Source organism: Poromitra crassiceps (genome assembly GCF_964638095.1).
Source record: "Poromitra crassiceps genome assembly, chromosome: 1".
NCBI lineage: Eukaryota > Metazoa > Chordata > Actinopteri > Beryciformes > Melamphaidae > Poromitra > Poromitra crassiceps.
This window is the reverse complement of record NC_139623.1, coordinates 114,463,729-114,479,000: the sequence shown is the minus strand read 5'-3', so window position 1 is coordinate 114,479,000 and position 15,272 is coordinate 114,463,729. Positions and strand designations below refer to the sequence as shown.

At 44.7% G+C, this 15,272-nt stretch overlaps 1 protein-coding gene across 2 annotated transcripts in view; it reads right to left on the bottom strand.

Annotated features, from left to right (window-relative positions):
• The window catches only part of mef2d (myocyte enhancer factor 2d), a gene marked incomplete at its 3' end in the record, with an annotated part of 137,441 nt that overhangs the window by 75,153 nt on the left and 47,016 nt on the right, over positions 1-15,272 (bottom strand). The window contains exons 3-4 of one of the 2 annotated variants that reach the window (XM_083635406.1): positions 6,774-6,908; positions 6,481-6,618 (exon numbers count right to left, since the gene is read on the bottom strand). In XM_083635406.1, the coding sequence (XP_083491532.1) occupies positions 6,481-6,618; positions 6,774-6,908 (273 nt within the window). The remainder of the gene's footprint in view (positions 1-6,480; positions 6,619-6,773; positions 6,909-15,272) is intronic. The other variant, XM_083635407.1, reaches the window with a different exon arrangement.

Below are 15,272 nucleotides of genomic sequence, written 5' to 3'. Positions count from 1 at the left end.
TTTAGAAATAAATCTACTATATCAGACTCTCAATGTTACTGAATGGATCTACACCCACACCACATGTCTTTTCCAGCTCTTTTTATGAGCCGGTTGTAATTGAGAACATTACTTGTGCCCAGCCACTTCTCCACTGGCCCTCCCTGATGGAGGCAGCCATGGTTGCTAGGCGATTGGTGACATAACTGTTAACCCGCAACACTTTTCTATGAATATGCATTTAAATGCGTCCTTATCCTATTCTGCACTGTGCTCCGGTGAGCATTAACCCGTGTCTCTCGCAAATGACATGTGAATTTACAGTGACCCGCTCAAACTCCACTTAACACAGATGCTCCTGATAGCAGAGCGGAGGGTTAATTGCATGGGTGCCTGCCAGTCATTGTGAAAAAGAAGCGAGTTAGGTAAATCATTGACTGGGAGCTTTTCCTGAGGCAAAGCCAGGGCTGGTGAGGCAGCTCAAGGCTTCTCCTCCATGAGAACAAAAAGAGGGGAGGAAAAGCGAACCTATTTTCCCTCGGTGGAGCTCTCTCAACGACAACGTGTGTTTCCTAGATGCAAGGGTATATCAGAATGAATTAAACTCATGGCCTAGTTTCTCTTCTCTCTCTCTCCCTCTTGTCCTGGAAGCCTTTGAAAGTTTTTTTCACCTTCTTTTTTCAACTTTAGGAATGTCTCATCCTATTTGTTAGCAGCTGTGGATCTGAACATTGAGGCAATGATGAAAACGTGTTGGGGTGACCTTTAGAGCACTTGGACCATTAAATTAGTTTTAGCTGCTGAATCTTGGCAGTGTTCTCTTCTGTATCTCTCCTGCTCTGTCTCCCTTGCTTCTTTCCTACAGTACTATAGGGTACCACAGGGTGTCTCCTGTATCTCTCCTGCTCTGTCTCCCTTGCTTCTTGCCTACAGTAGTATAGCGTACCACAGGGTGTCTCCTGTATCTCTCCTGCTCTGTCTCCCTTGCTTCTTGCCTACAGAGCGTACCACAGGGTGTCTCCTGCTTCTCTCCTGCTCTGTCTCCCTTGCTTCTTGCCTACAGAGCGTACCACAGGGTGTCTCCTGTATCTCTCCTGCTCTGTCTCCCTTGCTTCTTGCCTACAGTAGTATAGCGTACCACAGGGTGTCTCCTGTATCTCTCCTGCTCTGTCTCCCTTGCTTCTTGCCTACAGTAGTATAGCGTACCACAGGGTGTCTCCTGTATCTCTCCTGCTCTGTCTCCCTTGCTTCTTGCCTACAGTAGTATAGCGTACCACAGGGTGTCTCCTGTATCTCTCCTGCTCTGTCTCCCTTGCTTCTTGCCTACAGTAGTATAGCGTACCACAGGGTGTCTCCTGTATCTCTCCTGCTCTGTCTCCCTTGCTTCTTGCCTACAGTAGTATAGCGTACCACAGGGTGTCTCCTGTATCTCTCCTGCTCTGTCTCCCTTGCTTCTTGCCTACAGTAGTATAGCGTACCACAGGGTGTCTCCTGTATCTCTCCTGCTCTGTCTCCCTTGCTTCTTGCCTACAGAGCGTACCACAGGGTGTCTCCTGTATCTCTCTTGCTTCTTGCCTACAGAGCGTACCACAGGGTGTCTCCTGTATCTCTCTTGCTTCTTGCCTACAGTACTATAGGGTACCACAGGGATGACATTTTTTGTAGGCCAACCAAGAAGTTAGCATCGCACTGGGTTCCCTTGTCTGGAAGTCAATGGGGTTTTGGTGGGATGCCTGAAATAAGGTCTGTGGTTAACACAAGTTTATGAAACTGAGACCTTTGTGTTCAGCATGATCTTCTTCACAAACAAACACCACTTTTATGATTTTTGAAGCATAACTGCGATCGCCAGAAATCGTGATTTTCAGGAAACGCTTGAAAAAAATTCAGAAATGGTGTGATGAAATGACACCCCCCAAAAAGGCCCTTACACTCCCTGGTAAAATCTCTTTCGTCATTACAAGTAACCAGCTTCAGTGGAGTGTTGAAACCTGATGAATCATCTATTTGTACCTCCATATATTATATATCACAATACACGATCATCACATAACATGATCAAATGTCATGTTGCCCAGTGTTGGTCACTGAGAAATTCTCGCTGAAAGCCTCCAGTACTACAGCTGGTCTCCCCTCTTAGTGGCTGTTAAGGGAGGGATACCATTTCTTATTCACTTTCCCTGCCCAGAGTTTCAGAGCCAGTCCAGTATCAAACCCTGGGCCCTCACAGCTCAGACGCTGTGAGCAGAACAGATCCACTCGCTCTGGCTCACCTTGCCAAGTGCCCTGCCCGTGTTCTGTAGCCACTCCCCCTACCTCAGGAGAGATGTTAGTACAAGTGGGATTCATCTTATATCCCGATACTGTCATGCTGGGGATTATGATGCTAGGGGGTAGCGGTGCTGTATGCTTCTGTTTGCTAGCGTCCTGTGAAAGGTGTGCTGGGCAAGCCTGGCTGAAGGACTGGAGTGATGGGGAGTGAGTCTGTGTGTGTGTGTGTGTGTGTGTGTGGGGGGGGGGGGGGGGTGTATTAACTGCTAGCAGCGTTAGGCTAGCGTCCAATTGACGAGTGCCAAGAGCTGCAGCTCGCTCTCCAGGGGTGGTAGATTGAATTCTATTCTTCTTTTGCCTCCGCTTTCTTCTCAGGAAAGCTTTTAAGAGCTATTTCAGCTGGCCACACACACCGCCCAGTGGGGCTGATAAGGCTCAGGTCAAACTCAGGAGGAGCCATATTCACTTGCAATTGATTCAATTGCCTTCCTTTTCTCTGGAAGCCTTGCTTTGCTGTAGGAAGAGTTAGGTAGTCTCATTGTCTAATTTTTTTTACAGTCTTTGTGAAACACAATGCACGCAGTATTTTATAAGGTAGGTAGAGCATAGGCGATTTCCGGAATGACCATTGTCTAAGTCGCGTGTGTGTAGCGGCTCAACGTGACTGTGTCCCATCCCAAGTGACCAATCAGAGGAGCAGGGAGGCAGGAAGTGGAGCTGTAAATTGAGTGCTACTCATTAAACTGACATTAATGGCATTATTGAGCACGGAGGAAAAAATGAATCACTGAGAAATTGGCACAGGAGAGGAGTGGTAAAAGGGGCTTGGCGGCGTGCCAGTCAGAAGGCAGACCTGGATAATGTCAGGAGAACATTCAGTACGTGGAGCGGGAACCATGCTCCGACCAAAACGGCCTCACTAATGGCACAATTGATGGCCAGTTAACAATTGCATGTGGGCTTCCACTGCGTTACCTGGCTAATGTCAGGAATAAACTCACCACTGCGAGAATTGGGGAGCGCGCTTGGAGGGAAACGACCCTGCTAACTGCACCACTGATAGCCAGGCCCCACTAACTGCACCACTGACCAGGCCCCGCTAACTGCACCACTTGCCAGGCTGCAAAGTATTTCACAATGGGCACTTTCAGCCAAGCGGTCTGATTGCTCAAAGGCATGCTCCTAACGTGTTGATAATTCTCTTAAAGCACGACTCCCCATGCTAATGTATGTTGGTTGCTATGCCAACTTTTGCGAAAACCAGGGAGCTTTTTGCAATCTTCCTTGCCTGTTGTTTATTCTCATGCATGTATACTAAGTTGTTTATTCTCATGCATGTATACTAAGTTGTTTATTCTCATGCATGTATACTAAGTTGTTTATTCTCATGCATGTATACTAAGTTGTTTATTCTCATGCATGTATACTAAGTTGTTTATTCTCATGCATGTATACTAAGTTGTTTATTCCCATGCATGTATACTAAGTTGTTTATTCTCATGCATGTATACTAAGTTGTTTATTCCCATGCATGTATACTAAGTTGTTTATTCTCATGCATGTATACTAAGTTGTTTATTCTCATGCATGTATACTAAGTTCAACGTTTAAGCCAGTACACATGCAGTAACAGTTAAAGCAATAATACTCTGATTATGGCGATTATGGTTACTTTTCGATTCACAATCTCATCAATGTGTCCTCTTGGGGATTAAATTGTTTTCTTATTCACACAAATCTTTGACACCCAACCAAGGGTTTTACAGTGTTTTACAATTAGGTGACTTAAAGCCCCCCTCCAGCCACTTTTCTACCTGTTTGGTTGGTGTTCTATTTCAAACGTTCTGTATAGTTTGATATAGTCACACACCATCTGATTCTGTGCGATACACCAAGGAAGTACACCAAGAAAAAAACACAAGTTATGCCGGAAACATTATTCTTCTGTAGCTTAGCTGCAAGGAATAGCCGCGTTATTGCTTTATTATTAACTCATTGAGTGCCAAGGACGGACATGTTCGTCATTTCAAATAGTAACGTAGAGTGCCAAGGACGGACATGTTCGTCAATTGCGTTTTTTGACGGTGGGGCGTCGATCAAAGCCTTCTGCCTCTGATGTACAAATATTATAGCTATTGGATGTGTCTAACCTATTTTACAGAACCCTTAGGTGGCGACAGTGCTCTCCACATAACAGAAAGGCAAGGAAAAAACAAAGAAGAAGTCGTTATGGAAACGGAAATCGCATCGCATCCGTATGCATCGATATGCTGAAGCACGTTACTGCAGCTGTGCCTGCAGCAGCCAATCTGCTCCCACAATTGAGCCGCTCCGTGTCGGTTGCGACAGCACATCTGCACATCCACACCGTGGAGTTGTTATTATTCTCAACTGGAAGCATCGTTGCCGGTGACAAACACACGCGGAACGCTGTAAAAAAGCAGGATGTCAAGCACCCTTCACTGTGCGCACAGCAAACTCAGCAGAGAGCCACCACAGACAGGAGGAGGAGTGTGCAGTTGAGGCGAGGCGGGGCGGGGGCGGGGGGGGGGGGGGGGGGGGGGAGGGGGCACGCAGAGCAGCACACACACAACACCCAGACAGACCCAGGCAGCAGGACAGGATTGACAAACGCAAGCCAGAATATCCGATGCCCACCAGCAGCAAATCAAGACCAGCAAGAAGCTGCAACCAGCAGCGCACGCAGGGGCCAGCGCTGCTGGTTGTAGCTAAAAAATATTATTCTGCCAAACAGAATTCCCTGGCCTTCACTGTTTTATTGAAGGAAATTATTTTTGAGGTGTGACTACATTAGAAAAGATTAGCTTCAGAGTCAGTGATGTGCTTGAAATGTTTAATTTCACAAAAGGCCAATTATCTCAGCTTCTAGAAAAAGATTGCTGTTTTTGGATGAATCAAGCTATCTTCTCCGGCTCATAACTAAAGAACGGAAAATGGGATCAATAAACTTTTTTTTGCAGATGATAGAATAGAGTCTCATCGTTATTTGTGCGTGTTCAGTGTTTACATAGTAATATCACACAATATTCTGTGGGCCTCGAGAAATCACTGAAAACGCTCTGAAACTCTGGCACTGGGAGCATCCGTCCTCCAAAAGTGGCTGGCACTCAATGAGTTAACAACCAGAATGGATTTAAAAACTGATGGGTTTATTGGAAAGAGCGTGAGTCAAAATGGTTGATAAGCTAATGTTTTGGTCACTCAGTGGGGTTTTGAGCCCGGCGAACATGGTTACAGCCAGCGGGCTTGGCTAACGTAGCTGACATCTAGCTAGCTAGTTAATCTGCTCGTCCTCAGTCAGAATCCAATTCCCATTATGTATGACTATAGCATTCCATTGAGTCATCTATCATTCCATTTGAGCAACTAAGGTACCGTTCAAAAAATATTTGGCAAACAGTGTGACTAATCAACATTGTCAGGGCATGACTCAGAAACATATGAACTATCTTAAAAATGTCACTGGGGGGTAAAATACACTGGAGGGGGGGGGGGGGGTGCTTTAACAAGTAAATGCCCTCCAGTCAATCAACCCTGCCTCTTCGCCCTGCCTTCCTTGCCCAGGCACACACAGTCAGAGGGGGGTGGTGGGTAGCGTTTTGGGGAGTAGTTGGTAAGAGGTGAAGCGGAGGAGGTAAGATGTGGGGAATGGTGAAGGCGAGTGCTCAGTAAGTAGCCAGGCCGCCATCAGCAACCTGGAAAACTCAGGTTGTCCGGTCAGGAGCAGGGACATGGGGGGAAAACCATTGACTGTATAATATATTAGACAACGCGTCCCCGCCTCCGACCGCTATGCAAAAGTGAGGCCAAATTATCATGTTTACGCGAGCTGCCATCTTGCATCGTTGGGACCCGAGTCCGTGCAGTGGTACTCCTGTCTGACGGAGGTATCGTCAAATAACTCACGAATAAACAAACTCATCAGAAAAATTAACATACATCAGCGTGATAGGAACTACCTAAAATCACAAAAAACATCTTTGGGAAAAATGAATTTGTTGTGTACTTTTCTTTTTTTTTCTTTTCTTTTTTTGCTCATGTCCCATCCGCTAACATGGAGGCCGCAGGACTTATGACCTATACTGGGACCAGCCACAAGGGGGTGATCAAGATGTTTTGGCTTCACTTTTGAGGAGCTGTCACGATGTCTGTATGTTATACAGTCTATGGGGGAAACGGGGGTACACAGTAGGGTTGGGCAGTACTCACTGACAGCCTATAGTTCTGCATCATTTTATCAAACTCCTCGTCAATTTTTTTGTATTTCTCCTCAGTGCGGGGCGTGAGGGAGAAGGGCTCCTCGGGGTCTGGGCTCTCAGAGTCCCGGTGCTCTTTCTTGTTCAGAGCCTTCCAACCAGAAGGAGAGAGTGCAAAGAGGGAGGGAGAGAGACAGGCAGAAGACAGAGAGAGAGGGAGAGACAGAGAGAGAATGTGAGAGACAGAGAGAGAGAAGGGGAGAAAGGCGAGGTTAGATAAGGTGATAAAGGTGTGCCAGTACTCACGCCGTAGCGTTTGAAGAGGATGTCCAGGTCTTCGGTCTTGCGGTACTTGTCTTCATTGAGCGGACTTAGCTCGATGGAGTCGTCTCTGTCGGGCTCGGGGCTGTTGCAGCCATTAAAGCCTTTCTTTCGCAACGTCTGAGGCGGTTAGAGAAGGGTAGAGGAGCAGAAGGAGGCAGGTTTACGTTGACATTTTTCCTTATGCACATTTTGGGAAAGGAGACACATTTGATTTTTTGACATCACAAAAACATCAGTGACCACCTTTAACTTGCTCGTACCAGAGACAGTATATTCAGAGCGAGAGGGCTCAACTGCCAGTCAATCCCTGTATCTGTGTCACGTGAGTTTCCCCACTGCCACGCCCCTTTAGGAGACTAGTGGCAGGCACCCGAGTCTATTGGAGTCAATGAAGTGAACGTGAGCACAGATTATGACCAATTCTTTCGTTCCATAGTCACCAAAGTAAATATTGGGCATATTTTTCATAAGCCACATCCTCTGAACATTCTGACACCAAAATGGGTTTCAGACAGACAAACCAGGAGAAAATTAAATTTGTTTGAGACCTGTCTCTGTCTCAGCAACACACTCCAAAGTTTGACAACAGTAGCTCACATGAGCTGCATGTGAAGTTTGCTTAACACATTCACTGCCAACAGTTTTTTTTTTACTGTAGGTAGCTTCTGCCAAGGTTTTTTTTTGAGGATTCTGGCTCATCTTTCAAGAGCCGAGGATTCTTTTCTGTTAGGATTTTGTGAACACAAAATATCTCAAAAGAACTAATAGAATGTGTGCTTTCTCTGTCTAAAAGAGTTAGTTTGTAGAGTTAGTAGTTATGTAGGCATTAGCAGTTGAATACAGCATGGTTTCAGCGTCTGAAAATGAAAGGTGAGAAAAATGCCTTTTTGTGAAATTCGATAGAACAGTCACTTTAACCATTTATTTTTGGCATCAGTAAGACGTCAGACATCTAAACAATAGTTTTGAACAGTAATTTCCTCCATAACAGCAGGAAACCCCCCTCTCCTTCAAACTCCTCCCTCCGTGTGTGTTCTCCTCCTCCCTCCGTGGCTGCAGCGGGCGTGTCACAAGCGAGTTTCTGTTGTCTGTGCTGCCTGGCTGCCCCTCCTCGGGCGAGTCTGGATGGGCTCGCTCGTTTCTTGGGGTTTCGGTTGAGAGCTTTGATGAAGCTTTTGCGATTCTGGGCTTTATGCTGCGTGTTTCAAAGTGTGTTCCACCCAGTCTATTTTTGGAACCCCCCACCGTTGTGCGCCACCGTTGTGCTCCAGCGCGAAAGCGTTTTCGCCTACAGTATGAGAATGGCTTCCTCACGCTTTTCCCTGCAGTTTTGGCTCGGCTTTCAATAGTCTGGAGAGCACTGTCGCCACTTAGTGGGTCGGTGGAATGGGTTGTACACGTTCGGTGGCTCCCATATTTTTATAGGAGATGTAAAAGGGTTAGATCAACGTCCCACCGTCAATTTTTTTTTTTTTTTTTTTGACGAGTTAACTCGCCAACGGCAGTCAACCGTTGGATTTTTTTTGACGAGTCAACTCGTTGACGGCAGTGAACGTGTTAAGTAGCTAAATATGTGATTGGGATTTTTGTGTGTGCAGATATCCTAATTACAACTAGATTGAGCTAAGAAGGCATTTTGTGTTTATGTGTGGTATTTATTCATTTTGTGGGAGCTCACAATGTCTAGCTTAAGTTGGCTTGCTAGGTCAGGGGCGGGTGGGGGCTAAACGGTCTCAGGCAGGGGGGAGAGGTGACCACGTCCATTTAGGAGAGTATACCATTTCATATCATTGGCGTTGCCTGTGATGGGTCAAAGTCTGATGTGTTTAGAGAGAGGTAGAGGAGGAGAAGGAGGAGGAGGGACGTTTATATTGACATTTTTACTTAGGCACATTTTGGGAAACGAGTCACTTTTTTAATATACTTAGTGAAACCATTTTCTCAAACATCAGTGACCACCTTTATTTGCTCGTACCACACCTGCTGCTGACACCTTCATTGTTCACTGTTTCAAAATGATGCAGTACGATGCAGATAGAACAATTTGGCCCTAATGATGACATACCAGCACCTGGCCTTGAGAGCTACTATAGCAGCTTATGAGAACAGGATAAAGGAGCCTTGCAGAACACATGGGGCCCTATCTTCCCCAAAGCGCTAATTTAGCATTTGCGCTCGTTTAACGCCGTGCGCAATGCAAATTGGGGGCGGACACAAGCGCATGCCTGTGATAATTGTACTGGGCATAGGCTGCCACATTCCAAAGCAGGCGTTTCAGCGCTAAAATGTGGGGATGGATGGCATTATCCTATCATCAGCAGCGCGCAATTACTTTGCGCTAAGAGCTTTGAAAAGGACCTCTTACGACCTCTTATAATTCAGTGAGGCAATCAACTATAACTCACTGAGAAACTGTTATCACATCGCAAAGAGGGAAATGAATCGAGAAAAGGCTATTTACCTTCATAACCCGGAGGGTCGTTGGCACCACAGACGATCTGTCAATAAGCTCTCTCTGTCCTCGCACGAGTGAGTACACTATGGAGAGAATTACAGCATATTGCATGCCTCTGCAAACAGCCATTGCAAGACGGGAATCTGATTGGTTTTGATTGACGTAATGACCAGGATTGCCTGGCCACACCCGTGAATAATTCTGGTAGTTGAGACCGCCCAAATCCCATTTGCGCAGGCATTTGGGGGTGCAGATGATTTTGGCACGGCTCTAATTTGCGTCTGTGACAGGTGCCATGAACGTTTCCGCATGCCCGCCGAGATTTGTATCCCCAACATATTTTGGGACTGTTTTAACTTAGAAATCAGGGAGGTCATGTCTACCAGACAATTACGGTATATCATTTTTAAACAGTTACATTTCTGTATAAATCATTACAATATGCTCCCGTGAGGTGGGGATGCTGCCGGCGCTGGGGTGCAAAACTCGCCATAACACCTGGACACTGGCGTAAGGCGGACTGCTATCTTCCCTGCCTTAAGGCACCCGCAAACAAGCGCTAATAGGGGATAGCGCCTGTCGGAAGATAGGGCCCATGGACTTCTCAACCTCAGGGTGCTCCAATGGTTTTGTGAGGTGAGTGCTCACAACATCTGAGCCCACAGAACCTGTACAAGCTCACGCAGCAGGTGCTCTCAGCTAGGAGATCAGGGACTAAAAGGCTGAAGTAACCTATTGACCAACTCCGAATGGAAAAAGCTTTGTAAAAATGCACAGTAGGTTACATGACTTTTTTTCTCGCATTCGGAATGAAATCATTCTGAAGGAAGATTCCCACAAAAGTGTTTACATGAGCGCTAATTGTAATGATCCATTAAGATGTGCGTTTACATGCTCCACACATGTAATCAGTTTACATGCTCCACACATGTAATCAGTTGACATGCTCCACACATGTAATCAGTTTACATGCTCCACACATGTAATCAGTTTACATGCTCCACACATGTAATCAGTTTACATGCTCCACACATGTAATCAGTTTACATGCTCCACACATGTAATCAGTTTACATGCTCCACACATGTAATCAGTTTACATGCTCCACACATGTTATCAGTTTACATGCTCCACACATGTAATCAGTTTACATGCTCCACACATGTAATCAGTTTACATGCTCCACACATGTAATCAGAATAAAAGTTTCAGACATGTGCAAAGTGAATCCAGCACGAGCTGATGTTTTGAAATGATGGACCTGCATCGGGCGCTTGGTACCATTATTGCTTTGCTACTATATATATATTTGTTGTTATTAAGCAACAGTTTTATCAGAACATGTTGTGTATGATGTGTGTATAGTGTATGAGCTACAGGCCCCAAAACCAAATCAGCGAGCATTCACAGAAACCGTTGGAAAGTAATCCGAAGGAGTGTTTACAGGACACTTTTTTTAATCATTTGAACAGATTAATAAAGATTATACCACCCCTCTCAAACAGAATGACATTTTTTTTGGAATGAGTGATTTATTGTGATTGATTATTGTTATAGGAGGCATTTGTATTTTGATTGGGCTTCTATTCTGATTACAAGTGGAATCAAAGGCTCCATGTAAACGCAGCTATTGATTTGTGAGGTGAGCCCACAGAACCTGCATGAGCTCACCCAGCAGGCACTCTCAGGAAATCAGAGACTAAAGTAACCCTAATGACTCCAACACTGTAATGGAAACATCTCTGTAAAAACGCTCAGTAGCATGTGAAACCATGTGGCCTGCCTGCAGAAGCCAGCTGCTATTTTAGGGTGAGCAAATGATGTCGAGACCTGGTTTGTGTGTTGAGGAGACGCACAGCGGCGTCGCACCTCTCCCCGCACGGCGGCTCATCAACAGTGTTGGTAATTGGTGTGAAGCTTCGCGCCGCGGAATGCGGTTGAGCGAGGCAAAAGGGTAAAAGGGCGAGGTAAGAAGTACAAGGCGGTGTTGGCGCCATGGCTATAACACCAGTCAGGTTATCTCAGCGTTAGCGCTCCTTCAGAGACAGGAGGAGAGAGAGAGAGAGAGAGAGAGAGAGACAGAGAGAGAGAGAAAGAGAGAGGATTTTGCTTAACGAGATTTGTCATTAAGTAGCTTTGTTTGGTGGCAGGGGCGGTTTTAGACCCTTTTTGGGTGCACCCTGAGATAGTCTCAGGCCACCCTGGCAGATAGAGGGTAATTTTTTTTTTTTACAAAAATAAGAATAGCTGGCCCTCCTCTATTCATCTCTCATTCATGCTTTAAAGCCATACAATAATAATAATAATAATGGTATTGGTGATTGGTGCATGCAACATACGACCTTTATTTTGAAAACATGGTTAGGTCTAGAACAGTGGTGTAAAGTAACGAAGTACAAATACTTTGTTACTGTACTTAAGTATCTTTTTTGAGTATATGTACTTTACTTGAGTATTTATTTTTCTTTCAACTTTTACTTTAACTCCACTACATTTTCGTAATAAAATCTATACTTTTACTCAGATACATTTCCCAAAAGCATCTTCGTTACTCGTTACTATAAAATAAACAAACAGCTTGTGTTGTGGCGAATCAGCCTGGCTAGCGAATCAGTGCTTCTGTGTTGCAAGTTGCGTTTGCCAATCGCTTACCGTCAGAGCTTCCCAAGTCTTTTCATCCATGTTAAAAGTTCTCACAGGCTGAAATCTGACGGTTTATTACTTTAAATTGTCTTTACATTGTGTCCAACTGACCCAAAATGACGGAATATGCCACCAGAAAACAAGAAACCAAGCGTCTCTTGGGGTAAGCTTCAAATTGGTCAAGCGTCCACGCAGCCGGAACATAAAAGTATAGGTTTTCCGCTTAAGGATTTCAAAATAAAATCCTAAATGCTTTATTTGTTTCTCCAAAGGTGATAAGCATTTTATTCTGAAAGTAAATCATGGTATTTCCGTTGCTATCTGGTGTAACAGTCGCTGTTTTGACACAGCCCAATAATACTTTCGTGTTTCAGAAAGGTAACGTCAGTTTCAATTTCTATAGAGTGATTACATTGATTAACTGTTTATCTGGCCGTGACAATATCCAGGCATATAGCTATATGAAGGAGATGTCCATGATCTATGGTGATTATGATGATGATGATGACGATGATGATGATGGTTATTATATATTTGACATGGAGATATCTCATCCCCATGATAGCCTAAAGCAGGCACTTGTGCCAAAAGCTGCAGTCAGTTCAAATGCAGTGCAAACTCACAATAAAGCTAAAAATTCTGAAAATCCGGACCGCTTGCTTTCTTATAAACAGGATTTACTTGTACTTTTACTTTCAATACTTTTAAGTACATTTAATATAAAAAAATACTTTTGATACGTAAGTACAGAAAATATTAGCTACTTTAAGACTTTTACTCAAGTAATATTTTAATGGGTGACTTTTACTTTTACCCAAGTCGTTTTCTGGTAAAGTATCTATACTTTTACTCAAGTATGGATTTCGAGTACTTTATACACCACTGGTCTAGAGGAAGTTACTCATCTCCTGGAAAATTGGAAATAAGGAAGTGTTCTATTTCTCCTTGAGAGCCTCAGACTGACAACAGAGACCACCAGCATGCCAAGGTAGATTAAGTCTCTTTTCTATACTGAGTAAGATGTTGAAACACCATGATCATTGAGTTGGTTCAAAAACGAAGTCTTTATTTTAAGTTATATTTTGTAAATTAACTTTTTTTAATAAAAAAATCTCTGGGCTTCAAATCTATTGGTAAGATAAGCGAGCTGCACAAGAGACTGAAATCTGTCGGACACGTTGACCGGCACCATTTTTTCCCAAATGGAAATGCTGGTTGGATATATTAATTAGTAATTACTGTCTATTAATTAATCTATCTATGAATATGTTTCTTTGCCACATTTGCGCTCACACAGCCCACAGATGGACATCACGATGGTCTGATGTATAAGGCTCAGAGGTCGATGGGGGTCGGCCCATCAACGACGGTTGACGCCATCGTCCATCGTGTGAAGTTGCCACAACCCTAAGCTGAAGTCCTTTTTTAGCAGTGTACCATTTCATAGATTATCCATAAGGAACAAAGCACAATGAAGAATAACAGTCAATAATTAACACCCCCTATACTTTCCATCAATTAAGCATCAGCTGCTGTATCAGCTGTGTGGCGGGTGCCGGGTGGCGCTGTGGGGAGCGACTGCAGTCTTAATGGTGGCCTGATTAAAACATAAGCACATGCTCGTGACTCCCACTGCGCACAATCAGTGCTAAGTGAGGATGATTCAACCGCGCGCAACGCAGCCTCCGACCCACAAGCAGCGGGGAGGCGTACCTGCAAGGCTCAGCCCCGTATAGGGAGGCAGGGCGGTCGAGTAACATGTGCCTTTGATTTTAGGGCTGAATTAGCCATAAATCCTCAAAAACCAAGTGAAGGCGATGGGTTAACAATGTCATTTTAATGTCGGGGGTAAAAGAGACTTTCCGTTTTAATAAGCACCCTTTGATAGCAATCTCATTAAAAGGCGGCGCTGTTATTATCGCCGTGTCAAAGTGACATTTGATCTGCCCACAGAAGGTGGGTTATTAGACACATTTGTTCCAACATGGTGACAGTCGCCTGATGCAGCGGTTCAGACACACCTGATACAAATCAGTGCACTGATCTGCAGGTTCATGCAAATCTAACGCACGGTGGAGCTGCCTTTGCCACGCTCGTTCAGACACAGAGAGAGCCACTGGATTGTGTTCTCCACAGTTCATAGAAAACACACTCTGGGTGGCATCGGATGTGAGTGTTTGTGTTGACCTGAGAAGCTTAAAGGTCCCAATTCGTGCAGCTGTAACCTCTTAAAAACGTGTGCCTCTGGTCCATAAAACATGATTCTGGATTAATTTGTCGAAAATATAGCAACCCCGTTTGTTGTGACGGAGTTGTCCCTTCCTCATCTCGTTGCGTCCCAAGAATGGTCTGTTTCTATAATATATTCAGAACTAACAGTTCCCATTGGCCGCTGAGGGAGAGCCCGCCCCAGGCTCCCAGCCTGGGGCGGGCCGTATCCGGCCCGCGGGCAGGTTTCATCCGGCCCGCGAGATGTTTTGGAATATTAAAAAAAATATATATATATATTTTTTTTTAATTATTATTATTATTAAATTCACACCCCATTATCATGAACTACGTGTGGCTAATAAGCAAGCTAAGAGTTCATTCATAAGTTAATTAACCTGCACTACAAGGAAGTATGTCAGGAGGTCATCAGGTGTAAACAAAGCCGCCATGATGCCACGCTGGAATTGAATCGCGCATTCGGCTACCTACCAAAAAACAAAGGAATCAACAAGATGCTGTCGAAAAAGAGAAAGGTTGACACGGAATGCAGGCAGTTTCAAGAGAAATGGAAAGAGCAGTATTTCTTTTGTGAAGTAAATGGGTAAATGAGTCGAATTGATTTTAGTAAAAAAAAAAATCCGGCCCCCATGAGGTCTCAGTTGAACAAATCCGGCCCTCTACCTAATATGAGTCTGACACGCCTGGATTAGCACGCTAGGTTGTGTCCACAACTAACGCTATCGCTAACTTAACGTTGCTACGCTAAAGAGGACATCTCAAAATGCCTAGACTTACCGAATGCACCTCTGCAGTTGCTGGATCACGTACAGTTGGCGTCGCTCCAGCTAGAAGTGTTAATTTTGTGGCTATAGACAAAATGGTGCAGGTAGCTTGTGTGAGAGAGACCCGCGCAGTATGCTTGAGGACCATCGTGACGTCCCGATCCCCCGTCTGGGGAAACAGAGCGTTTGGGGGTGTGGCTTGAAGGAGACTGCAGGGGGAAGCTGGATAGGGACAAATCCAACTGTGGCAGTTCTGAGCTTGTGACCACTCATTACAGGGAGGGATGACAGCAGTATATATGCATTTACAAGTAAAAACAGCTTTTGCATGGAATGGGACCTTTAAAGGAAATGAAAAATAAATAGATGCATTGGGTCTGACAGTGAGGG